Here is a 25,802-nt window from a genome sequence, read left to right on the forward strand (position 1 = left end):
GGAGTCTGCTGCCCTCGTGACTCTTGGCGGTGGCGGCTGGAGCGTTTTACAGGATTGCGTGGCCAGGTAATGACTCTCGGCGGTGGCGGCGTTGCGGTGCTCTCCCCCGCTCTGCCGGGAACCTGCTGTTTTTATTTCTGCTGCTGGCGCTTTTGCCGTCACCTGCACGCGCCGCCGCGAGGCCTGCCGGGTGTTGTGGTCCCCCGGAGCGGCGGCGCGGAGTCTGCTGCCCTCGTGACTCTTGGCGGTGGCGGCTGGAGCGTTTTACAGGATTGCGTGGCCAGATAATGACTCTCGGCGGTGGCGGCGTTGCGGTGCTCTCCCCCGCTCTGCCGGGATCCTGCTGTTTTTATTTCTGCTGTTGGCGCTCTCTGGCGCTTTTGCCGTCACCTGCACGCGCCGCCGCGAGGCCTGCCGGGTGTTGTGGTCCCCCGGAGCGGCGGCGGGGAGTCTGCTGCCCTCGTGACTCTTGGCGGTGGCGGCTGGAGCGTTTTACAGGATTGCGTGGCCAGGTAATGACTCTGGGCGGTGGCGGCGTTGCGGTGCTCTCCCCCGCTCTGCCGGGATCCTGCTGTTTTTATTTCCGGTCATTTTAACTCATCAATCTCATTAATTCATTCATTCTCATGTATAGTCACTTTTCCTATCACTTATTCTCTCTTCCTCTGACTCACTCCTTCACAGACTGTCTTTCACACATGCACACACACTCGCTCACAGACACACACTCTCTACCATACCCTCACAGCATTCTGTTCCATTTACTCCTGGGCGGCCACACAAGCTGACAGGACCTGTGTGGCACACAGGTCCTGTCAGCTTTCAGCACTAAAGCATGAAAAAGAAACCTCAAACCCGCACAATTGTCAGTACCAGGCTTCAGTCTGAGCTTTATTACCCCATGATTTCCTAAATCTGTGATGATTTGGGAAAGACAAGCTGATTGGTGGCAGCCCCAGCATTGCAGGGTGTACGCCTACAGCACCCTGCAATGGCTACCTTTAGCAGTTATACTTTAGTATGTCACCGTTGGGGGAGGCTCTGAGGTGTGCCGAGGCCCCGAGGCTAGGGCTGGGGTTTCATCCTCCCTGGGCCATCTCTCTGATGGCTGGTGCAGGTGCCTTCCTTTGCCTGCACCAGCTATCACTAACTTCCTCAGGCTGTTGCTGGTCCCGAAGTAGGTCGGCATTCTTCATGATACCATTGTTTTAAAACAATAAATGAAAAATCAATATATCAAATTCTATAAAAGCTGGTTGACTGGCTAAAAACAATAACAAGGAAATCAAAATATTAAGCCAAACAAAAAATAAACAATATATTCGAATAAGTTGAATTATCACATTTCTATAGATCGAATACCTCAGGGGCATTAGTAATTGTGCCTTTGCATTTTAAAACGTACACCTGAATAAGTGTACACTTATAATGCAAATTGGGGGTCAATAAAACTAAAATGCAAATTGGGGATAAATAAAACTAAAAGTATCACTATCTTCGTTGTTGTTTACACAAACGCTAGACTGATATCACTCACCACAAAGTTGTTCACAAAAAGGACCCCATTTCTTTTGGTCACTTGAAGCAGTAGAGAGCATTTAGAGAAACAGACGTTGACGACCGCTCCTGTTTTAACACCCTTATTACTCAATATCTATGGAAAAAAACTATTGAGCATTATTATTCCTGCATAATCCAGATATTGTAAAAAGGTACCCATTCTTAAAAAAATAATTTAACTGCACTGGCAGTAACTACACTTACGGTGAAGGAATTGTCGACAATAAAAGCGGCTTTCGAAAAATTGAGAAATAATTTATATAGAACAAAAATAGCTGTAACTGTATGTTAATTTCTGGCGCAGTAAATTTACCTCCAGCCCACGTAGACTGTTTTTCGTATGTGAGGATGTTTAACACTTCATACCGTTTCTTTGTCTTGGAATTGTCTTTCTATAAGAGCGGTTTTAGATATCATGCAACCAATGTCACTCCCATAGCGACAAATGATTATTCATTGGCCTTGTTTGCAATGTAAGCATTACACATTCCGGAATTGTATTCTAATTCGATAGAACAAATTTCAAAGCTAGAATTTATTGAATAATGTAGTTAATATACAAAATGGTGTAGATATGAGATTATATATCACAGTATGTGTTTATTCTTATTTATAGATTCCGTTGAAGTGGTAATTCCTACACTTCAAGAAGAAAAGAAGGGGAAGGTAGGTTCTTCCCTACAATAAGGACTATTGTTTTGTTTTCCTAGGCTGGAATTTAGAATACGTCAAAGATTGTTATTGTCACTTGAAGCATTGATATCTGGGCATACTGTAAGAACACAGAATGGAAGAAAGACTTAAAAACAAGATCCCCCATTCTGCGGACTAATGTTGCAAGAAATACTCACGGGTAGGTTCCTCTAGCTGCCCAATTGGATCCCCCTTAGTGGTGTTGGGTGCGTTGGCAGGGCATTGTCTAGTAGTAGATCTAAATATTTGTCGAGAGTACAGACTGATAGCACCAGTCACGCCTGATTGTCTGCTGCGCAGAATTGCATTGCACCATCTGAAGGCCTCCAGGCCTCCCGGATCGAAATCCTGAGCAGTCAAGGAGGTTCTCAACTGCGGAGCTGGGATTGCATCCAGTCTAGGAGGCACGGTGATCCATTCACCAGACAGAGAATTCAAAATAGGTGTTCTCCACTAGCTGAACTGTATCCAGGGCTGGTTAGAAAGGAGAGTTCACTTCTGAAAATGACAGGTATGGTAGTTCAGGCATACAACGACTTAAAACAAATTCTGCTAGCTAACTTTTTTTGGACTCCTTCTAGGTTTAACACTCAACCATCGCTCTCTGTGTTCGTCCTTGTTTTAAGATTTTAGTGTCTGCTTTATTCGCCAGAGGCTATAGAGCAGAGGATCCCACCTCAAATCCACATTACAGTTCATGTGTTTGAAAGGGATCCACAACTTTGGGGCAAAAGACACAACATACAGAACGTCTTATTTCTAAAGCTAGTGACATCCATTAAGGTGTAAGAAGCATAGTGCTAAAGGGAGAGATATCCGCATTAAAGGGCTCATGACTGTAACTTGTTCTTATATTCCTTTCTAAGACCTTCCGGAAGCTGTCATGGGAGGTCATGATGATGAACCGCATCTGCAAGATGTTCCGCAAGGGCCTGCGAGAGTACAAGGAGTATGAGTTCGCTGCAGCTCTAACCCGCACTGACAAAGAAAGGGCGGACACCATGGAAGCGGTAACGTTTGTCTTTATCAAGGTTTATCTCCTCCTTCTAGTGGCCTAATTTCTTCAGGATTTATTTATAAAAATAAGAGGAAGCTTCATCTGTGCTCTATTCGACTGTATAGGATTATATCAGTTTGTGAGTGGTCTCAACTTCACTCTTTGTAAAGCGCATCAAGCCTGGGATTCTCGGTAAGTTACCTTTGGGCGGTTGTCCACTACACCAAAGGTTACGTCTCTGATGTCACTAACGGAAACTTTGTTTTGCATATCTCAACTAAACAGCATGTCTGGAAAGTGTCACACATGATGTGTGATGCAAAAGCAAATCTCTACATGGTCAGAGGTTGGAGACTCATGTGTAGGAATGTTTGAACCAAAACTAGTACTTGAGGGCAGATCTTGCCATTGATTGGTGGGAAGAGCTAATGTACCTCCCCACTTTCTGCCTTCCTGGATCCTAGGCTGCAGTTTGCACTAAGGAAAGACACTAATACAGCCAGAACTAGAAAACCTCAGAATGGTTGTATGTCAAACTATCGAGCACAAAAATAGTGTCTTACAAAAATATTACAGCTACAGTATCAGCTACCCTAATGTTGTGAAGGTACATGCACATACACAAGGGGGCGGAGCTTGCCGGCGCACAAGATGGGCGTGCACTGAGATAGCTCCGCAAGCCATCATGACTAAGCGGGGTTTCAATTAATGGATTCCACTTTGTTCTTAAATACAATTCATTAAATCTTCATGTGAAAGTTGATTTCTTTATTTTTCATATGCGTTTATCTTCATATTATTGTACTCCTAATATGACAAGCTTATTTGTATGGTCAGCCCAATGCATTTTGGGCGGGTGCCCTTCTTCACGGGCCTTAGCTTCTGAAAGCAATCAAGTAAAGCACAATTAGTGGTGGATTCGCTCAACTTCAATTAGCATAAATATACATGTCTGAACATGGTTGATGAAACATGCATGCGTGTTGGCACAAAAGTGAACGAGCGGCAGTGGCAGGTGCTCAAAGGTACGAGTGATTCTTAACCGTGAAACTAGAAGCATAATGCGTTCATACAGCAACGGACGGTAAGTTGTAATGAGCAGCGGCAATAAATAAAAAGTGCTCAATCGGTGCGAGTGATTATCGGCTGTGCGGTGAAAAAAGGCTGGGGACGAGGAGCATTCGTGCAAAGACGGTCGATAGGCTGTAGTACACAGTGCCAAATTGTAGATTCAAAATGCATAAAAACGACGTAGTGGACACTCGTCGACAGATGTTTTGCAATATCAATTGAGAATGACAAGGGAACCCTTGTCTTTCTCAATTAATTTTGCACTGTGTACTACAGCCTATCGACCGTCTTTGCACAACGTGTACTACAGTCTATCGACCGTCTTTGCGCGACTGTTGTAATCAGTGCAGCACGCTGCCACAAGAAAGTGACATTTGCCCCTGATTGGGAGCCTCCCTGGTGTCCGCTGCGGGTGCGCGTCCCGAAGTGCTGTGGACTGCAGTCTGGAGACTGCTAAATTGCGGATTGGATGGATCAAGTGTCTGCTATTCACCGGGGGACGCCATTAGCTACGAGCGACATGCGTCGGAGGCCGCTGTTGTCAACTCCAACGAGACTTGGGCCTGGTAAGAGACCTCATGGGACGCAACCTGCGCGATCACACAAGGGGCAAGGGAGCCGGCCCGGCAGTGGGGCCTTGCGCGCTGATAGTACCCTGTTAAAGAGGCGTGCGCAATAAAGTTCAGGAAGCTGGGGCTTCAGCTTGCTTGCAACACATGTTCCTGTGGCACTGGTGGCCAAGGACAGTGGGAGATATTTGCTTTGCACCTAGCGGGGAGAGGCAGGCAGAGTGCAGCCGCTGCCACACTGTGACCACTGGTATAGACCTGGATACTGGTAGGAGCCCCACAGTTCCTGCGTGCCTATACCTTTGCTGACTTGGGCCCGTCTCTCTAGAGGAACACTGCTGGGCATGAGGATCAGCTTCCCTAAATATTCTATATTCTGCTGGTAAAATATTGCTTGGGTCCACGCGGAAACCTTTCCACCCCATCTTGCCGGCCATTCTCACCCTCACCTACTGATCGGTGAAACTGCTGCCTGTGCATTCTCCAACAGACCCTAGCCCTTGAACTTGCAGAAAATCAAGAGAGATAATTTCGTAGTTCTACTCTTCTACGGACAGTACGGTGAGAGGTACAGGGCCTATCATGATGGACAAGGTTGACAAATTGCAGTCTAAGCTTAAGTTTGCGCAGCGTAAATTGAGAGCTAGGGAGATGGGCGATGCCCAGTCCCCTGAACGACAGGGAGACTCGCCGGAGGAAGCAACAGAGGACATTCGACAAATCCTGTCTGCTCTGCAAAAAAGCTTGTCTACAATCAACGGTAAAATTGATTCACTGGCCTACCACATGGATCTAATGTCGGAGCGGCTAGACAAACACACGGAACGCCTTGATATGGCTGAACAACGAGTGACAGAGATTGAGGAGGCCCAAACAAAGACAGACTCCACACAGAAGCATTTTGGCAAGACCTTCGCTTTGTTACTAGATAACAGATATGAGTCTACTCAGATGTGAGTCCCTTGCTCATTGCACCATCAGGATTCTTGCAAGCCGGGCCGAAGATGGCTGTAATGCCAGAAACCGGTCCCCGGAAGCTTGTTTCCTTCCCAGTAAAAGAATTGGCTTGGTAGTTTGGTCTGCTCTGTTCCCATGATGCACTGGGCCAGGGACAGACTAATTTGCATGTAGCCAGGTTCTGAGCTGGGATGGTGCAGTGAGCTAAAAAACGGTGATGGATCAAGCCCTGATCTGTTGACTGGGTATGAGTGTTCTGTTTAATTCAGATACTCTGTCCATCACCACCCCTTTTTCTGAATCGTGTTACTAGATAAGCCAGAAGATTTGTAGGCCAGATCCAGGAGAAGCAACATCCGCATTATTGGTCTCCCAGAAACCACAGCCACGGGCAACATGGAGGTATTCACTGAGAAGCTTCTAGTAATGCTACTATGTCATGATACGGTTTCCTCCATGTTTGTTGTGGAGTGTGTGTAAGAAAGTGGCTCTGTATATACTGGACCAAAGTAAGGTACAGTGTGCACAGAGGCCAAAGTCACCAGAGGTATGGCAGAGGCTAAAGTTAGATATAACCTTAATCTCTAAAGTGGAAGCTTGGTTGAGCAGTAAGGCAGTATCAGAGGACAGTGTAAAGCATTTGTTGTACACACTCAGTCAGCAAATGGTCTCACACACTGAAGAACTGAACTCTACGGCAATTATTTTTTATATAAAAATATATAGTTGCTTATTTTAGAACCACAAGTAGGTATCATAAATACTTTCTCACAATGAGATGTTGCAATTGAATACTTTCAAATAGTAATAGGTTTTGAAATGCAATAGTTACAGTTGTTGCAATATGCAACACAAGTTAAACACAAAATAACATTGAGCTCAATGGGAAGTTTGAGTTACAAATTTTTTTTCTTACTCAGGGTTGGATCCTGGAGTCAGCCCTGGTGCATTTCCTGTAAACAGTTGAAAGAAATCGTTTTTGTTATACAGGCGATTTTTAAGGAATATTTGTACGTTTTGAAAATCGACACTTAGATGAAATTCTTGCTAAAACCAGGCAATGTATTCCTACGGAGGAAAATTGTGTTAACAGTAAATCACGGTTATAATTACTTTTCAGGTTCAGTGCTGGGCTTAAAGATACGTTGCAAAAAACACAGTTGATGGACAGAATGCAGAACAATGTCTTACATTCACCCCAGTACAAAGATCTGTGCCTAAATCCATCCACTGGGATCTCTCCTGATAATAGGTGAGTAATTTTGTTTTCGTTGAGTGAAATCCAGCCAATGTTACCCTATGTAGAAAATCAAGTTATCGGTCTTTGGGTCAGGACTCGGTTGGCAGAGTTAAGGTTCTGGGGGTAGACTCGAGGGGTCTCCCAGGGTCAGGTAAGTACAATTGTTACACCCTCAGAGGCACAGGGGCAGCCGGGTGCAGAGTGAGGGTGCCCAATGTTATCCTATGGAGGATAGGGGGCCTTTGGTTGGTGGCTGCTAGCTGGCAAACCACGCGGCTGTGGGAGCTTAGCTCCTGGTCACTTACTCAGGGCAAGTTGGGAAGTAGAGTAGGTTAAATGCTGCACTCCCAGTGGCACTTGGGTGGCTGGGTGCAGTGTGCTTTTGGACCTACGGGCGCTCAATGTATTTCAATGGGAGAACTGGAAGTAGAGCAAAGGCTGCAGGCTCGGGGACGGAGATTCTTCAGGTGCGACCACCAATTTGAGAGGTAAGTTGGGATCTTGGAGGATAGGTAGACACCCAAGAGTAGGGCACAGGGGGCCGTGGAGTGCCGAGTGCAGGGGTGTCTTTTGGCGTTGGGAAATCTTACCCTCAACTGGTCGCGGTTGGAGGGGGTCCCTGGCTGGGAGGCTGCAGGCGTTGTCAGGAGCGTCAAGGAGGGTCCTTGGGTGCTAGATTCCGGGTCACAGTCGCAGGGGGGATGTCCTCGTGGTCTTTGTCCACTCAGGCCCGGGCCAGGCACGGCGGGTGCAGAGTGTGCTGGATTTGCAGTTCCTGGCTGGCACCAGGGGTTGTTGCTGTTTGATCAGAACCACTGTTCGTGGGAGTCCCAATCTTTAGATGAGCAAGGCAGCCAGGTCCTCTGGGGTTTTCGAGATTGCTGACCACAGGAGACGCCGGGATTTAGCAGGAGCAGGTTCGAGGATCAACAGGCTGGTAGGGCGTGGGCCAACTCTTGTTAGCAGCTGCATGGCAGGTCTTTCTTCTTCTTGTTCTTCTTCTTGCTTCAAAATCAGGATCTGAGGAACGAAGGTTCAGGCAGTCCCTAAATACTAAATTTAGGGGTGTTACAGATAGGGCAAGGGCAGGGACCAATGGGTCCCTGCCCTGGGGTGAGTACACCCCGTATCCTGCCACTCTCCAGTGGGAGGGGGGCAGGAGCCTAGCCCTGATTGTTTAGGGCTCCCCATCCTCAAGATGGTGGGATTCCGGACTTGTGCTTCACCTCGCCTCTCCCACCTGAGGGTTGGGGTTGGTAGAGGCTGGCACACCCCCTTTCCTCACTTAGGGTTTCCAGCCTGTCTTCCCGCCAGAGTGGGGGTCAGAACCGGTGGGAGACAGCTGCTAAGTACAGCAAGTGGCCTGGAGAAGCTCACAAAAGGTGGCATGCATGCCTTTGAAGCTTCCCCTGCCCATCCTGGGGGAGGAGGCTGGGCACCTCATCCCGAGATGTGCTTTGTTTCAGGCCCCCGAGAGTGGCAAGCTCTCGACCCAGGGGTCCAGAAACATGTCTGGTGGTGGCAGCCTTGGTAGCCACACAGTCAGGACACTGGGAGTTGTTTAGGTTTCAGGGTGCATATCTAAGATGCCCTCTGTCGTGCATTTGACATTAAATCCCACACTGGCATCAGGGCGAGTTTAATGTGCTGAGAAGTTTGATACCAAACTTCTCAGTCTTCAGTGTAGCCATCATGGTGCTGTGGAGTTTGTAATGACAACCTCCCAGCACCATATACTCTTAATGGTATCACTGCACTTACAGTGCTCAGGAATGGCCCTGGGTACTGTAGGCGCACAGGGCTCATGCACCTGTGCCCCCACCACTGGCATAGTGCACCCAGCTAGAGGGGTGACCGGGGTATGTCAGGTCAGTGTGTTTGTGGGCATAGCACACATGGATGTGTGCCATGTCGACTCTCTGTTTAGTTCTGCACCAAGACGCTCAGCCTGCAAAGACAGTGTGTGTGTGTGTGTGTCAGGTACCGGGCCTCTAAGGGTGGCACAATAAGTGCTGCAGCCCTTAGGGGCCTTCTCTGGTCACAGTGCCCTGGGTACCTAGGGTACCATTTACTAGGGGCTGACCTGTGGCCAGAGATGCCAATTGAGTTTAGGCTTCAATGCAGTTTTAGGCGTAGGATATGATGTTAAGTCTGTGTTTCCTGACGATGTTGGCGAGGGGTGCCATGTAGATGTTGGAGAGGGTGGGGCTCAGTGAGGAACCCTGGGGAACTCCGCAGATGATGTCTGTCAGTTCGGAGAGATAGGGGGGGAGTCTGATTTTCTGAGTTCTTCCGGAGAGGAAGGAGCGGATACATTTGAGGGCATTTCCCTGGATCCCGGTGGTGTGGAGTCTGGTGGTTAGTGTGCGGTGTGAAACGGTGTTGAAAGCTGCGGAAAGGTCCAGAAGGATGAGGGCTGCGGTGTGTCCTTGATCTAGTAGCATGCGGATGTCATCAGTGGCGGCGATCAGGGCCGTCTCGGTGCTGTGGTTGCTCCGGAAGCCGGATTGGGACGGGTCCAGGATGCAGTCAAAGTACATCAGCAATTCAGCAAAAAGCGGGGGCATACCATGTAAGAAAGATGGTACTTTCTCACACAACCCCCCGCCCCCCCAAACGAAAGGTGATGAGAGTAACCTTGCCCTAGGGAGTCTTCATTGTCTAAGTGGAAGAACCTGGAAAGTCCATCTGCATTGGCATGGGCAGTCCCAGGTCTGTGTTCCACTTCAAAATTGATTCCATGTAGGGAGATAGACCATCTTAGTAGTTTTGGATTTTCCCCTTTCATTTGCAATAGCCATCTGAGAAGTCTGTGGTCAGTTTGAACCAGGAAGTGAGTTCCAAACAAGTAGTGCCTCAACTTATTCAGGGACCAAACCACAGCAAAGGCCTCCCTCTCAATGGCACTCCAACACTGCTCTCTGAGGAGAAGCCTCCTGCTTATTAAAGCAAGAGGTTGGTCTTGGCCTTCATCATTGGTCTGGGATAGGACCGCTCCTATCCCTAGCTCAGAGGTATCAGTCTGCACTATGAACTGCTTGGCATAATCTGGTGTTTTTAGAATTGGTTCTGAGCACATTGCTTCTTTCAGGGTGTCAACAGCCTTTTCGCAACTAACAGTCCAGTTGATTTTCTTGGGCTATTTTTGGAGGTGAGTTCTGTGAAGGAAGTCACAATGGACCCATATCCCTTCACAAACGTCGTGTAGTACCCAGTCAAGCCAAGGAATGCCCTGACTTGGGTCTGGATTGTTGGAGCTGCCCTATCCAGGATGGCCTGGATCTTGGGCTGTAAGGGTTGTACCTGGCCTCCACCAACAAGGTGGCCCACATACACCACAGTGCCCTGCCCTATCTGGCATTTGGATGCCTTGATAGTTAGGCCTACAGATTGCAGGGCTTCTAAAGCCTTCCCAAGGTGGATCAGGTGATCCTGCCAGGTGGAGCTACAGACAGCAATATCATCAAGATAAGCTGCAAAACACAGTCAGGACTTGATTCACCAACCTCTGGAAGGTGGTAGGGGCAGTATTTAATCCAAAAGGCATTACAATAAACTGATAGTGCCCATCAGGTGTGGAGAATGCTGTTTTCTCTTTTGCACCTGGGGCCATGCCAATTTGCCAGTACCCTGCAGTTAAGTCAAAGGCTGACCCCAATTTGTCTATCAACTCATCTGCTCTTGGGATAGGGTGAGCATCTGTCTTGGTGACAGATTTGAGCCCTCTATAGTCCACACAGATCCGCATTTCTATCTTTCTACCCTGTGGAGGAGGCTTGGGGACTAGAACCACTGGGCTAGCCCTGGGGCTCTCAGAGGGTTCAATAACTCCTAACACCAGCATAATACTGACTTCAGCTTTGATGCTTTCCTTGACTTGGTCTGACTGTCGATTGATTTAGTTTTTGACAGGTGAACTGTCACCAGTGTCCACATCATGGGCACACCAGTTTGTCAGACCATGGGGCAGGGAAAAGAGACTAGCATACTGTTGCAAGACTTGCTTGCAGTCAGTCTGCTGTTGGGCTGAGAGGGTGTCTTAAAAGACAACTCCATATACTGACCAATCTTTTGAGAGGTTCACTCTCTGCTTCCTGTTCATCATCAGTCACCATCAGCATGGTGATGTCAGCCCAGTCATTGTAGAGCTTAAGGCGGTTCACATGTATAACCCTTTTGGGTGTCCAACTTGTGCTGGGCCAAATGAGTAAGTTACCTAACTCTTCTTTTCTAGGATAAAGTAAGGGACACTCCATCTATCTTGGAGAGCCCTTGGTGCCACTGTCTCCAAAACCCACACCTGTTGACCAGGTTGAAAGTCAACCAGTGCAGCTTTTTGGTCATACCAGTGCTTCCGAAGCTCATGGCTGACCTCAATATTCTTGGATGCCTTTTCCATATACTCAGCCATTCTCGACCTTAAGCCAGGCACATAGTCCACAATGTCTTGCTTGGGTTCTTGGATAGGCCTCTCCCAACCCTCTTTCACAATACAGAGTGGTCCCCTCACAGGATGACCTAACAGAAGTTCAAAGGGGGAAAACCCTACTCCCTTCTGTGGCACTTCCCTGTAAGCAAAAAGCAGGCATGGTAACTGGACATCCCATCTCCGCTTGAGTTTTTCAGGGAGACCCATAATCATACCTTTAAATGTCTTGTTGAACCTCTCAACAAGACATTGGTTTGAGGATGGTATGGTGTAGTAACTTGTACTGCATTCCACACTCCTTCCACATGTGCTTTAGATAAGCAGACATGAAGTTGGAACCTCTGTCCGAAACCACCTCCTTAGGAAACCCTACCCTGGTGAAGACACCCAGGGACCCTTGGCTACTGCAGGTGCTGTAGTAGTCGTAAGTGAAATTGCTTCAGGGTACCTAGTAGCATGATCCACTACTACTAGAATGAATTTGATCCCAAAGGCTGTGGGAGGTTCAAGTGGACCCACAATGTCCACTCCTACCCTTTCAAAGGGAACCCCCACCACTGGCAGTTATATCAGGGGGGTCTTTGGGTGGCCACCTGTCTTGCTACTGGCCTGACAGGTAACACAGGAGCTAACAAACTCCTTCACCTTTTGATGCAGCTGGGGCCAGTAGAAGTGACTAACTAGCCTTTCCCAAGTTTTTGTTTGCCCCAGATGTCCAGCCAGGGGGATGTCATGAGCTAAGGTTAGGAGGAACTCCCTGTACTTCTGTGACACTACCACTCTCCTGGTGGCTCCAGGAGTGGGGTTTCGTGCCTCAGCATACAGTAATCCCTCTTCCCAATAAGCTCTGTGGGTGCCACTGACATCTCCCTGTGCTTCTGAAACTGCTTGCCGCCTGAGGCTTTCAATAGTGGGACAGTCTTGCTGACCCTGGCACAGCTCTTCCCAAGCGGGTCCCCGGGGCCCAGGAGCTCAACCAGGTAAGGCTCAAGCTCCATGGGCTCAATTTCCTCTAGGGTTTCCAAGTCCTCTCCCTGAGGAGAGGGGTCCTGAGTGGTTTGCTGTACAGACGCTTGTCCCCCATCTCTTTCCTTTTCTTCTCTAGAGCCAGGAGTCTGGACTCTAGGTCTAATCTTTAGGCCAGCTTGGCTAAGAAGCTGTCCTCTTCATTGGGGCTATTCCCAATGTCTCCTCTGGGACCTGGTCCACCTGTGTGGTCTCTAGGACCCCAGAGATTCATTCTTGGAGTCAAGGGTATGGGAGCCCTCTCTTCCCTAGAGATGGGAGGGGGGGTCTCTATCCTCCTCCTCTCCTCCCTTTCCCCATCTGACTGGTCATCACCATGTTCAGAGGGGTGGCCCTTACCATACTCAGCCAGGAGCTCCTGGAGCCCTTGTTTGGCTGGATGCAGGCCCATTTGGATATGTTTAAGTTTGCATAAGGACCTCAAGTCCTTGAAAGACAAGTGTAAGTGAGGTGTGAGGTCGAGCTCCTCCACCAGTATGTTGTTACCTTTACTAGTAGCTGGGTTCTTTTGAGACATTCTAACCTGTGACTTTTATTTTTCTAAATTTCTAATAGGACTTAAGCAAGGCCCTGACAAGACTTTTAGTATTTTGGAAAAACCAATTTCAGAATTCTAAGGGCAATTTATGAGTTCTGTTGTGTGATCAGATGGTAACCAAGTAGTCCAACAAATGCAAGTTTGTATCCCACCGCTGATCCACCAATGTAAGAAAGTGGCTCTGTATATACTTGACCAAAGTAAGGTACAGTGTGCACAGAGTCCACAGTCCCCAGAGGTATGGCAGAGGCTAACGTTAGATATAACCTTACTCTCTAATGTGGTAGCTTAGTCGAGAAGTAAGGCCGTATCAGAGGACAGTGTAAAGCATTTTTTGTACACACTCGGTCAGCAAATGGTCTCACACACTCAAGAACTGAACTCTAGGACAATTGTTTTGTATATAAAAATATATAGGGGCATATGTATGAAAATCCCTGTGTGCGATTCTCAAATAGCAATTTTTTGAGAATCGCTATTTGGGAATTGCAAAAAGGGATGTATGTAAAAAAATCACAATTTTTATTCGATTTCTTAGTATTCCTTAATTGCGATTAGCAAATTGCGAAATCGCAAATTAAGGAATACTTTCCCATTCATTTCTATGGGCCTGGAGGCCCTTAGGAATGAATGGGAAGTCATTCTCAATATGCGATTCGCAATTTGAGAATCGCAAAATGAGAATAATTTCAAGGGTGCAAGGGTGTCATAAGGACTCCCTGATGCACCCCTAAAATGAACATGTGTGCGCTATGGTGCACATGCATGCCATAAGGGCATGTATGTGCGCCACATGGCACCTTCACAAATGCCAAAAAGTGCTTTTGTGAAAGAAATTCGCAAAACTTGAGCGCTTCTTGCATAGCATTTAAGGAATCGCATTTTGCGATTCCTTAAATGCTTACGCAAAGTTAAGGAATCACAAATTTTGTGATTCCTTAATTTTGCGATGCAAATTTCCTCATAGATCCTGTTTTCCGAATGTTTAGTCGCAAACGCTGCTTTTTTGCGATTCGCAGCGTTTGCGACAAAAAATTCAGTTCATACATATGTTTATGTTTTGGCAATTTTTAAAGCGCGCAAATACCCTGGGGTGTCTCGGCGCTCACTGATCAGAACGATGGCTATGGCAGATCTTAATGTGGGAATAGCCAGGTTTTTAATTTCTTCCTAAAACCAAGGAGCGTTGGGGCCGTTTTGATGGTAAGTGGGAGTGTAAAAATGTAAAAATGTAAATGTATAGGCATTTATATAGCGCACTACTTACCCGTAGGGTCCCAAGGCGCTTCGACCGCTGCGAAACCCTTCCTGGCTTCCCTGAGAGATGGTCCCTTAATGGGTATCTCCAGGGTGAGACCAGGCATCCCCGGTGGTCTGGTGGGGCCGTTAGTGAAGATGAGGCAAGCTAATGCCCAGAGTTGCCGAGTGTGATCGCTGATCAGAGTGGGCACCGAGGCGAGAGAATTATCGAGTCCGCTGACCCTGGTATAGAAACCTGCCGCGCCGGGAATCGAACCCTGGTCCCGGGCCGTCCTCTGCTCTCGGGTCTGCCGCCTCTAACCGGTGAGCCACACTACTTCACTATGGAGTGAGTTCCATAGTCTCGCTGTGGAGATCACAAAACATCTATCACCCAAATTAGCTTTTTTTGTGCGTTGTACTTTGAGCTGAGGATGAACGAAGGGTCCTTGAGTTTTCGAGTGGACGGAGGGCGTCCTTGAGAAATTGCGGGCCTAAGTTGTTGATTGCTTTGTAGGCAATACACAAGGCCTTGAATTTTGTGTGGCTCCTGACAGGGAGCCAATGAAGCTGTTGGATATAAGGGGAAATGGAGGTAAACTTGGGAATGCCCAGCAAGACTCTGGCTGAGGCATTCTGCACTAGCTGAAGCCTATTAAGAATTTTTTCCTGAGCATTAAGAAGGAGGTCGTTACAGTAGTCTGTTTTGGCAAAAATGAGAGTGCTGATCAGTGTTTTTCCAGCTGAAGTGGGGAGGTAGGGAAGAAGCTTCTTAATCTTCTTCAACATGAAGAAGGAGGTAGAAACTACGGAGTTGACAGGATGGTGAAAGTTCAATCTGTCGTCAAATATGACTCAGAGGTTGCGAACCTTAGTAACGGGATCTGGTGGAGGTCCCATCTCAATGGGCCACCATCAAGGGGACCAGGCAGGTTCCAGTTTCCCGAATGTCATGACCTCTGTCTTATCAGAGTTTAATTTTAGACATTTTGATGACATCCAGGAACTGATAACAAGTATTCCCTCTTGAAAGTTGGCTGCAATTGCTGTTCCATCATTATGTACAGATAGGACCAGTTGGGTGTCGTCGGCGTAAGTCGTAAGACTAATGCCGTAAGACTTAATCACCCTCGCTAAGTCCGAAACATAAATGTTAAACAGGGTCGGACTTAGCGAGGAGCCCTGTGGTACTCCGCAAGGAAGGGAGAAGGTATGGTAAAAGAAAGGTCCCAGCTTTACAGCCTGTGAACGATTGGCCAGAAAGGAAGCGAGGAGTTCTTTAGCCTTGTTCTGAATGCCAATTGCTGAGACACGGTCGATCAGGGTAGCATGATCGACCATGTCGAACGCTGCAGATAGATCAAGCAGTATTAATACTGCCGCTCCTCCTTTGTCCAGTGTCATTCTTATTTCGTCTGCTGCTTTTATTAAAGCAGTTTCGGTCCCGTGTCCCTGCCTGAACCCGAATTGGGTCTCGTCCAGTAGGTTGTTTCCATCAATAAATTGGGAGAGTTGTGTGTTCATAGCTTTTTTGAATATTTTCGCTGGAAAGGGAAGACATGCGATGGGTCTATAACTGGATGGGAAGGAGGGATCAAGGGTAGGTTTTTTCAAGAGAGGCTTAATAATGGCCTTTTTCCAGACTGAAGGGTATGAGCCGGTAGTGAACATAGCATTACAAATATTCGTTAATGCGGGGGAGATGGCGTCTGGGATGAGGTTGAGAATAGACGGAGGACATGGATCCATGGGAGATCCTGATTTAGTACTGGAAATTAAGCGAGAAACTTGTTCCTCAGTGACTGATTTAAAATTACAGAAAGAAGGAGCGTTGATAACCGAGGATTGTTTGTTTATGATATTAGAAGAAGGTTTGTGAAGAAAGACTGAGTAAATCGAAGTGACTTTGTCCTTAAAAAAAACAGCAAGGGAATTGCAGAGGGATTGAGATATATCAGAGGGGGGGCAGGGGGATTTGAGAGTTGATTAACCACTTGAAATAATTGTCTTGAAGAGTTTTGAGCCTGATTGATTTGTGAGGAATAATAAATAGTTTTTCAGAAGTGATAAGGTCTTTATATTTGAAAAGGGCTCTTTTGTATGAGATTTTATCAGTAAGATTGTAGTACCTGCGCCAGTGTCTTTCCAGATTTCTACAATGTTGTCTTTGAAGACGTAGGGATTCCGAGAACCATGGGGCCGAAGGGGATTTTCTATTACAATGGGTGGTTTTTAGGGGGGCTAGCTTGGAACAAGCCCTGTCCAAGCTGTTGAGGTAGTTACTGGAGGCTAATGACGGATCTGGTTCCATAATATTGATGCTTTCAGTCAGCATGGAGGTGAGATGAGAGGTATCAATGTTTTATGCCCCATAGTTGTTTATTTTAGAACCACAAGTAGGTATAAATACTTTCTCAGAATGAGATGTTGCAATTGAATACTTTCAAATAGCAATAGATTTTAGAATGCAATAGTTACAGTTGTTGCAATATGCTACACAAGTTAAACACAAAATAACATTGAGCTCAATGGGGAGTTTAAAGTAATTGCGATAAACTCCAATTTTTTTTTAATATTGTTTTTATTGAGCACTGCAAGTCATACACATGTACATACGGTAAATCAGTAACATTTTTAAAGCCTTGTACATTAGCAAGGCTATCTGGAGCTAGACCGTATTTTAAAATAAGGTGTATGTACATCTTACAGAGAATACAGCAAATCTTGCAGTAGAAATGTACAAACGATTAATCCTGACAGATAACTACAATACGAATAAGTGGTATCTTGTGCAGTACCCTTTACATCCCCCACCCAAACTAACCCTCCCCGAAACACACCCAAACAAACTCGTAACTCAAGTGCTGCTATTCAGTCTGCACACCGCGCCTATGGCTCTGCGTCCAGTGCGCATCCGGTCTGAGAACCCCGGAGCGGGGCATGCCCCCACGAGGGGGGTGGGGGGAGGGAGAAGAAGAAGAAGGAGAGGGAAGAGAAACACTAAGAGGATCAATGTGAGGGGGAGATCCCGAGTGGGACAGGGACAAGGGAAGAGGGCCGGGGATACGGATGTAGAATGTAGAAAAGGAGACCCCTAGGTAGAGCGTGGGTAAGCATGAATCCCTCAGCTCCTATGACACTGCACCACTGTCCCGCCCACTAGTATGCGAGCCTGAGGGCTCAACCTCTTCCATGGCCTTAAATTGTTTCACTAGGTGCGCCCAATCCATTGAAATCTGATGCTTTCGCAATCCCCTATACTCTTCACGGTGCAAAGCCTCCCTCTCTGCAATTGCCCATTTGCCCACCACCTCGTGCCAGTCGCCCACTCGCGGCACCTGAGTAGATTTCCAGCGTCGTGTAATCGTACGTTTTGCCAACATCAGAGCCAGCCCTGCAAATCTACGTAACAATTTAGCCTTCTTAAGGAGGGGGAATAAACCCAAAATGCATGCCTCGATCGTGTCCCACGGTGTACTCTCTGTCAACACCTCCAACCCCTGGACAACGTCCGACCAGAACCCGCGCAGCGCTCGACAGGACCATACCATATGAAGAAAATCAGCGTCTTGCATCCTACAACGCGGACATACAGTGGCCGCTGCCGGAAAAATTTTCTGTATCATAGCTGGAGCAAGATCTGCACTATGTAGTACAAATAACTGAATTGTTTTTAAACGGCAATTCCGAGAGACTCGCCGGGGCTGTTCCAGCATCTGTCCTCCAGCTCCCGTCCCAAGGTCACGTCCCATTTCCGCCTAAGGTGTAGAAGCAGAACATGCAAATGTTCTCTCAGGCCTCTACAAAGCCATCGCACCAAATGTCGGCCATGCCCCATAATGTGTAGACGTTTGGTCTATATACCAATAAGTGCGATAGTAACGCATTACAAACGCATACATGAGAGACAAGGTGTCGAGCAGCGTGTTAGAGCGCACAAATTCGTCATGGGGCATCAAGTGGCCCTCGAGAAAGAAATCCCCAACTGTCCCCACCCCCTCCCGACTCCACCCCTGTATTTGGGTCATCGATAGCACCCCTCGCCAATTAGGCAATCCACATGTGGGGATATTTCGGGCGTACAGAATTGGCAACCGAGCCAACCTCTTCGCCTGTGCCCAGTAATGCAACGCAACATGTAACAAGTATGGAGGGTCCTGAATTTTCCGCGCACCCGGACAGAGCTGAGACTGAAGAAACCCCCGTCGCAAACCATCCAAGGAGTATCCAATTTCAAATAAATTCTTACCAGCCAACCAATATGCCATCCGCTGCAACTGCCCCACTATACAATACGTCTTAAAATCAGGCACCCCCATGCCCCCCGCCGTACTAGGTAGCTGCAGCTTAGCCAGCGCCAACCAATGCCTGCCTGTTCTCCATATCAAAGATGTCAATAATGTATCAAGTACTTTAAAAATCCAAACCGGCAGGACAACCAGCAAATTCACGAAGTAATAGAGAAGGCGGGGTAACATAACCATTTTAGACATCGCCACGCGGCCCGCCACAGTTAATGGCAACGTGTTCCGAAAGGCTAGCTGGGAGCGCAACAAGTTAATGGTACGCACTACATTACCGTCTATAGTGTTAGGCTCGACCTATAAATATTAACCCCCAAATATCTAAAAGTGACAGGCTCAACGCGGAAGTGCATTTGAACAAACTGGAGCATAGGCAACGCACAAGTATCATAGAAAGCGAAGGCCACTGACTTGGAGGCATTAAGAAGCAAGCCAGAAATCTCCCTGAATCTAAAAAAGGCAGCAGCTATCTCGCGTTTATCGACTTCCAAATCATGAAAATATAACAGCATGTCATCCGTATCTAAGGATACTGAATGTATCACCGCATGCATCCGAACGCCATAAGGGATCATAATCTGACGTAGGTATTGTGCAAGAGGCTCAAGGGCCAACACAAAAAGCATGGGGATAAGGGGCAGCCCTGGCGTGTAACCCGGGATATCAAATGAGAGGAAGAGATGACCCTACCAGTCTTAGCGCACGCCGTGGAACTAGTATACAACAATTTAATCCATGCAAGATAAGATTGGGGCAGGCCAAATTTAGTCAACACCATAAGCATATACGGCCAACTGAGAGTATCAAAATCCTGACCCAGGTCTAATGACAAGCAGACCGCAAGAGGGGAAGAGGTGGACGCCGCATGCATCAGGGCATGGATCCGACGGATGTTCAAAGATGTACTTCGTTGGGGTACAAACCCACACTGGTCCGTATGAATCAAACGGGGAAGGAGTAGAAGGAGTCGCGACGCCAGTATCTTACTCAGCACCTTCTATTTTGTATTCAGAATCAAGAGAGGTCTATAAGATAAAAGATTAGCCGGCCCCTTACCCGGTTTCAATAAGGAAATGACTATCGCCTCCCTGGTAGTAGGAGGCAAGACCCCACTCTCTAGTGAAGCTGTATAGAGTTGTAACAACCTCGGAATTAACTTATCGCCAAATGTGGAATAAAACTCCACAGGGAAGCCATCGGAGCCTGGTGTCTTGTTAGGGCCAACGCCTTCAGTGCCATTCGAATTTCTGCAACAGTAATCGGGGCAGCCAACTCCTTGGCCATTGAATCAGAAACCGTGGGAAGCTGGACCTCAGCCAAAAAGGAAATCGTGGGAGCCATGATGTCTGCACATGGGGCCGTATATAACTGAGCATAATATTCCTGAAACGCAGCATTAATCTCCTCGAGACGTAACCAGTACGTTATCAACCTTATTGATAGCTAAAACAGGGGTAGGATTCATCGTGGGTTGGATCAGTCTCGCAAACAACGTACCTGCCCTATCTGCCTCAGAGTGTGTTCGCAGTGTGTAAGCATCAAAATCCAACAGACGCAATCGCTTCAACAACTCCACATATCTAATCCTAGCGGCTTGAAGTGGCTCGCCGCCATCCGCAGTCCTCTGAGATGCCGCCTCCAATGCCTGCAATTCTCCCTCTAGGTCAGTAATGTCCCGAATCACTTCCCTCCGTGATCCCACCAAAGTCCCCATGGCAACCCCCCGGATAGTCACCTTAAAGGCCTCCCACTCGATAGCCCTAGACGATGCAGTACCCTCATTCGCCACAAAAAAAGGCGTCAATAGCTGTAGCCAGTGCTGCTCGATAGACCTGATCTTCCAAATGTAGAGGCTGCATCCTCCACGTTGGAATTGGAGCAGGTGAATGGCCCCATGACAACCGCAGTTCTATGGGATTGTGGTCTGATATCGTCTTGCCCAGAAACTCGCAATGCGGAATTGAAGAAGAAAGACCTAGAGAACAGAGAAAATTATCTATCCATGTGTGCAACTTATGGGGGATAGAATAAAAGGAATATTCCCTCATGTTCGCATGCTTTGCCCTCCAGACGTCTAGTAAGTCCCAACCCTGTGCCCAACATGTCAAGGTTACAGCCTTTGCCCTTGCCGCCGTATTAAGTAAAGGAGGATGGGAATGATCCAGGCCAATATTGAGTACTGCATTCAAGTTGCCCCCCAGAAGCCAGGGGACATGGGACCAGCCAGCAAGCGCCCGGGACACTCGTTCATAAAATGCCCCATGATCCGGGTTCGGTGCATAGAGGGATCCCAGCAATATCTGTCTGCCATCTAGCGTTCGCAATAGAAGAACAAATCGGCCCTGATCATCTAACTTGCTCTCAATAAGAGAGAAGGGAATAACCACCCGAACCCAAATGGCAGCCCCCCTGGAAAAGGCCGAATATGCTGTCGCAAAAATCTTGCCTCGCCATCTCCTTTGTAGTTTTGCAGTTTCAGTGGGGATCAAATGGGTCTCCTGGAAACAGATTATGTGTGCCTTTCAGCGATGTAACTGTGCAGCTATTCTAAGTCGTTTTGCCACAGAACCCAGACCTCTCACATTGCACAAGACAAGGGTATAAGAATTAACAGCAGGCATCAGAAAATGGAATAAATCGACCCCCCCCGGGATCCCATCCCTATCCAACCACCCTAGCCCAAGCCCGAGCAATCCCCAGACCATGCAGCATAGTTACATCAAACTCAACAAAATCCCAATACTGGGTCCAACGCCCAAACATCATTCAACCAAACCGTGATAACAACGTGAACATACTTCACATTCAGCCAGTGCTACCTCCTTTGGGGGACGGTCGCTAACACCATCAACAGTCGCACAAGTGCAATAAGGCACTTAGAAAAGTGCCCAGAACGTGCACCGGGCCTGAACCATCTGTTCCCACCTGTCTAAACCGCACACAAGTTCTATAATGTTCTGCCCGTCAAGTAAAGGTACATATAAAAGAATATAGATCTACGCTCCAGACAGGGAAACAATAAGGAAGTTAAGCATGGCCTACAAGGCAAAAGACAAAGAATCAAGAGTCTGCCAAGGCCAGAGGATCGTTGCTGAGTCGTGAGGTCCCTGAAGGGAACAGTGCCACGCTATCAGACTCAGTGTCCGTATTCAATCCTTCCGACGGGCTTGAGCTGTTCTCTGGGCGGGAGGCACGAAAGGTGGAACCTGCATGTATAGCTCTCTGCCTGCCCTCCAACACCTGCTGACTGCCCAAGGAACTGGAGATCGAGCTCTGCGTGGGGACGCTGCGGTTTGGGCAGTGAGGAGTCCATGCAACGCATAGGCTGGACGTCGGGGAACGTCTTGTCCAGCCATTCCCACACACTGTCAGGGGTATCAAAAAACAAGGAACGCTGTTCATGCATGATTTTCAGTTTTGCGGGAAATAGTAAAGCAAATGACAGGCCTGCTGCTCGAGCCCGCGCCTTCCTCTCCATAAATGAGAATCTTCTACGCTAGACTGCCAAGGTGTAACCCGGAAATATTGAAATCCTAACGTCATCAAGTTGTAGAGGACCATTTTCTCTCATCGCCTGCAGTAGATGATGGCGATCCCTGTAATTTAAAATCCTGGCCAGGAAGGGACGGGGGGCAACACCCGGAATAGGACGTCATGTGGGTACCCGGTGCACCCTCTCAACCGTGAAATGTGAGGACCGTCCAGTGGGGGCCACAGCTGTCTTTAACCAGTTTTCAAATAACTCCGTAGGTACAGTCCCCTCCTTCCCCTCCGGCAGGCCCACGATTCGGAGGTTATTCCGGCATGCCCGACATTCCTCATCATCCGCCCATGCCTGGAGAGAGTCAATCTGCTGACCCATGTGCTGTAGTTGTTCTTCGTGCGTCTGCACCTGAGGTATCATGGTGTCAACCTGTCGCTCAGTCGTTCTAGCCTTCTCAGCTAATTTCTTATGATCATCTTTCAGCAAGTTGAGATCCACCGAGATGATGACCAGCTGTGCCTCCAAGACAGAACAGGAATCTCGGATCTCCCGCAAGATCATGTCCAGTTTGTCCCCTGAAGCGTTGGTCTCCACAGCTCCCTCCGTCTGGTGGGACCGAACGGAAGATTGACCCAAAGTGAGAGCCTGCCCTCCCGGACCTCATTGACAACCTGGGCCACCCATTGCCCATAGCCGGCAGCGTGAAAGGCTAGGCAGCAAGGCCCCAGCAGAAGCAACCGAGCACCAACCAGTAGTCTACCACCAGCGGAGAGCCATGCCGGAAGCACCAGTGACCACCACCAGCTAACAGCACTGGTCCGCTGCAAAGAGTCCACCCAGTTCAAGCGGAAGGGCTACTCAGACACCCCAACAGGGCATGGATGCCGCCATCCAATATAAGTGTGACCCCCTCCTATTCCTGGAAGTGCAAAGAAAGGCAATGGCACCAGCAGAGTTACATGTAGCTTCCGTGTCACCTGGTCTGAGCAGCTCGAATAAATCCCCACGTAGAGTGGCGCACCCACAGAATGTACGCCTATGCAGCACCCCAACCGCGGGCTTATAGTAGTCCCAGCTTGCCACAGACCCCAACTCCGCAACAGGCAGCACCAGTCCGATCAAGGCACCGCAACTGCCATGCAACGTGCAAAGACTCTCCCTCATGGACACTGTCATCGCCGCTCCACACCTCCCATCGCATATGGCAGGACAAGGGGAGGCCACCACTGGCAAATTACACCGCCCGCTCCTCCTGGATGAAACTCCAGCCATCACCCTGCGCAGGGGAAGGGGCACAGGTTCCAAGTCATAGCCCTTATCTTTAGCGCCCTTCACGGCCTCACCTCTACAGCAGGGGGGGGGGCACCACCGCAACTCTCTCAGCCTCTCCTCTGATCAGCATGTATGGCGTGGCGTGTCAGGCTTCACCGGGGGGCTGCCACCAACCTGCGGCACAATGCAGTCCATCGCCCCTCAGGTCGGAACGGGCACAGCCGGCAGTAGCAGGGGTCCGGCGCCTCGTGGGCACCACAGTCCAGTCTGACCCCAGGATAGCCCGCAGCTCACAATGCGCAGCAGGCCCCAGGAAGGCCCCTCCAGAAGGCGTTGAGGCAGCCCCGGTGTCAACGCTCCTCGCGGCCTTGCCTCAGCAGCATGGGGGGGTGGGCACCACCGCAACTCACTTAGCCTCTCCGCTAAGCAGCATACCTGGTGCGTTGTGTCAGGCTTCGTGGGAGGCCACCACCGACCCGTGGCGCAATGCGATCCACCGCCACCTCTGTCTCCCGCTGAGAAGCCTCCAACCACGAACGGGCACAGCAGCCCCATATACCAATGCAGTCCCCGGCCCCACAGGAAAAAGCAGGAATCCAACACCGTTCTTCACGGGTAGGCAGAGCCTCCCTCAAGAGTCACAACAGGTATGGCGCTACCTGGGCCCAGAGCCGGGGACTCATGTGGGCGTTGCCGATACAGATACAGCACTGGGATCTCGCCTGATAACAGGTGAGTAATTTCGTTTTCATTGATCGGCTGATTTTCAGTGAATATTTTAAAGTTGCAAAACTCGACACATAGACGACATTCTAAGTGAAACGCTGCCAATGTTACCCTATGGAGAAAATCAAGTTATCAGTCTTTGGGTAAGTACTCAGCCGGCAGAGTTAAGGTTCTGGGGGTAGACTCATGGGTATCCCAGGGTCAGGTAAGTACCGTTGTTACACCCTCAGCAGTACAGGGGCAGCCGGGTGCAGAGTGAGTAGGCCCAATGTTATCCTTTACAGGATAGGGGGCCTTTGGTTGGTGGCTGCTAGCAGGCAGACCACGCGGCTGTGGGAGCTGAGCTCCTGGTCACTTAACTCAGGGCAAGTGGGGAAGTAGAGTAGGATAGATGCTGCACTCCCAGCGGCTGGGTGCAGGGTGCTTTTGGACCTTCGGGCGCCCAATGTATTTCAATGGGAGAACTGGAAGTTGAATAAAGGCTGCAGGCTCGGGGACGGAGATTCTTCAGGTGAAACCACCACTTCGAGAGGTAAATTGGGATCTTGGAGGATAGGTAGACACCCAGGAGTTGGGCACAGGGGGCCGTGGGGCTCCGGGTGCAGGGGCATCTTTTGGCGCCGGGAAATCTTACCCTCAACTGGTTGCGGTTGGAGAGGTCCCTGGTTGTGAGACTGCAGTCATTATCAGGAGCGCCGAAGAGGGTGCTTGGGTGCTGGTCTTTGTCCACTCAGGCATGGGCCGGGCTCGGCGGTGCATAGTGTGCTGGATTCGCGGTTCCTGGCTGGCACCAGGGATTGTTGCTGTTTGAGCAGAACCACTGCTCGTAGGAGTGCCAGTTTTTAGGTGAGCAAGGCAGGATGATCCTCCGGGGTTTTTGAGGTTGCTGACCACAGGAGATTTAGGAGGAGCGGGTTCGAGGATCAACAGGCCGGTAGGGCTGGGGCCAAGTCAGTTGGTGTTGTCCTCTTCTTAGCAGCTGCACGGCAGGTCTTCTTTCTTCTTGTTTTTCTTCTTGTTTCAAAATCGGGATCTGAGGAAGGAAGGTTCAGTGAGCCCCTAAATACTAAATTTAGGGGTGTTACAGGTAGGGCATTTATGTTTATTGTTATTCCTAGTGTCAATTCCCTGATGAAGGGCACGTTATGTTAATGCCCGAAATGCATTGGACACGCCTTGATATTGCCTGAATCTTAAAAGTAGATGATTTTTGAAGAAAAGTGAAATGAAATAAGACAAACTACAACGTAAATCATGAAATAAATAATGATCATAACGAACATTGAATGAAAGTGTTTTCTTGGATCAAGGGAACGCAATAAAAGTGTGTGCCAATCAGGGATGACACCAGAGTCCATCTGGTCTCACATATCACACAGGGATGTGTGCCATGTCTACTCTTTGTTTAGTTCTGCACCAAGACACTCAGCCTGCAAAGGCAATGTGTGTGTGTCAGGGTACAGGGCCTCTCAGGGGGGCACAATAAGGGTACCATTTACTAGGGGCTGACCTGTGGCCAGAGATGAAAATTGGGTTTAGGGTTCAATGCAGGCCCACAGGCCCTGGGTACCTGATTGGCAGGAACCCAGGGCACACTCAGTCAAAGTACATCAGCAAATCAGCAAAAAGTGGGGGCATGTGAGAAAGATGGTACTTTCTCACAGTGTGCCCATCAGTCCCTCGGCCAGAGGCCTCCT

General features: G+C 48.6%; 1 protein-coding gene across 1 annotated transcript in view; it reads left to right on the forward strand.

Annotated features, from left to right (window-relative positions):
- Positions 1–2,154: 2,154 nt before the first annotated feature.
- The window catches only part of LOC147730469 (cyclic nucleotide-binding domain-containing protein 2-like), an 822,009-nt gene continuing 798,361 nt past the window's right edge, over positions 2,155–25,802 (forward strand). Inside the window, 2 exon segments of the mRNA XM_086954071.1 lie at positions 2,155–2,226; positions 3,120–3,263. Of these exon segments, the coding sequence (XP_086810197.1) occupies positions 2,155–2,226; positions 3,120–3,263 (216 nt within the window).

This window comes from Lissotriton vulgaris, chromosome 2_1, assembly GCF_964263255.1.
Source record: "Lissotriton vulgaris chromosome 2_1, aLisVul1.2, whole genome shotgun sequence".
Taxonomy (NCBI): Eukaryota; Metazoa; Chordata; class Amphibia; order Caudata; family Salamandridae; genus Lissotriton; species Lissotriton vulgaris.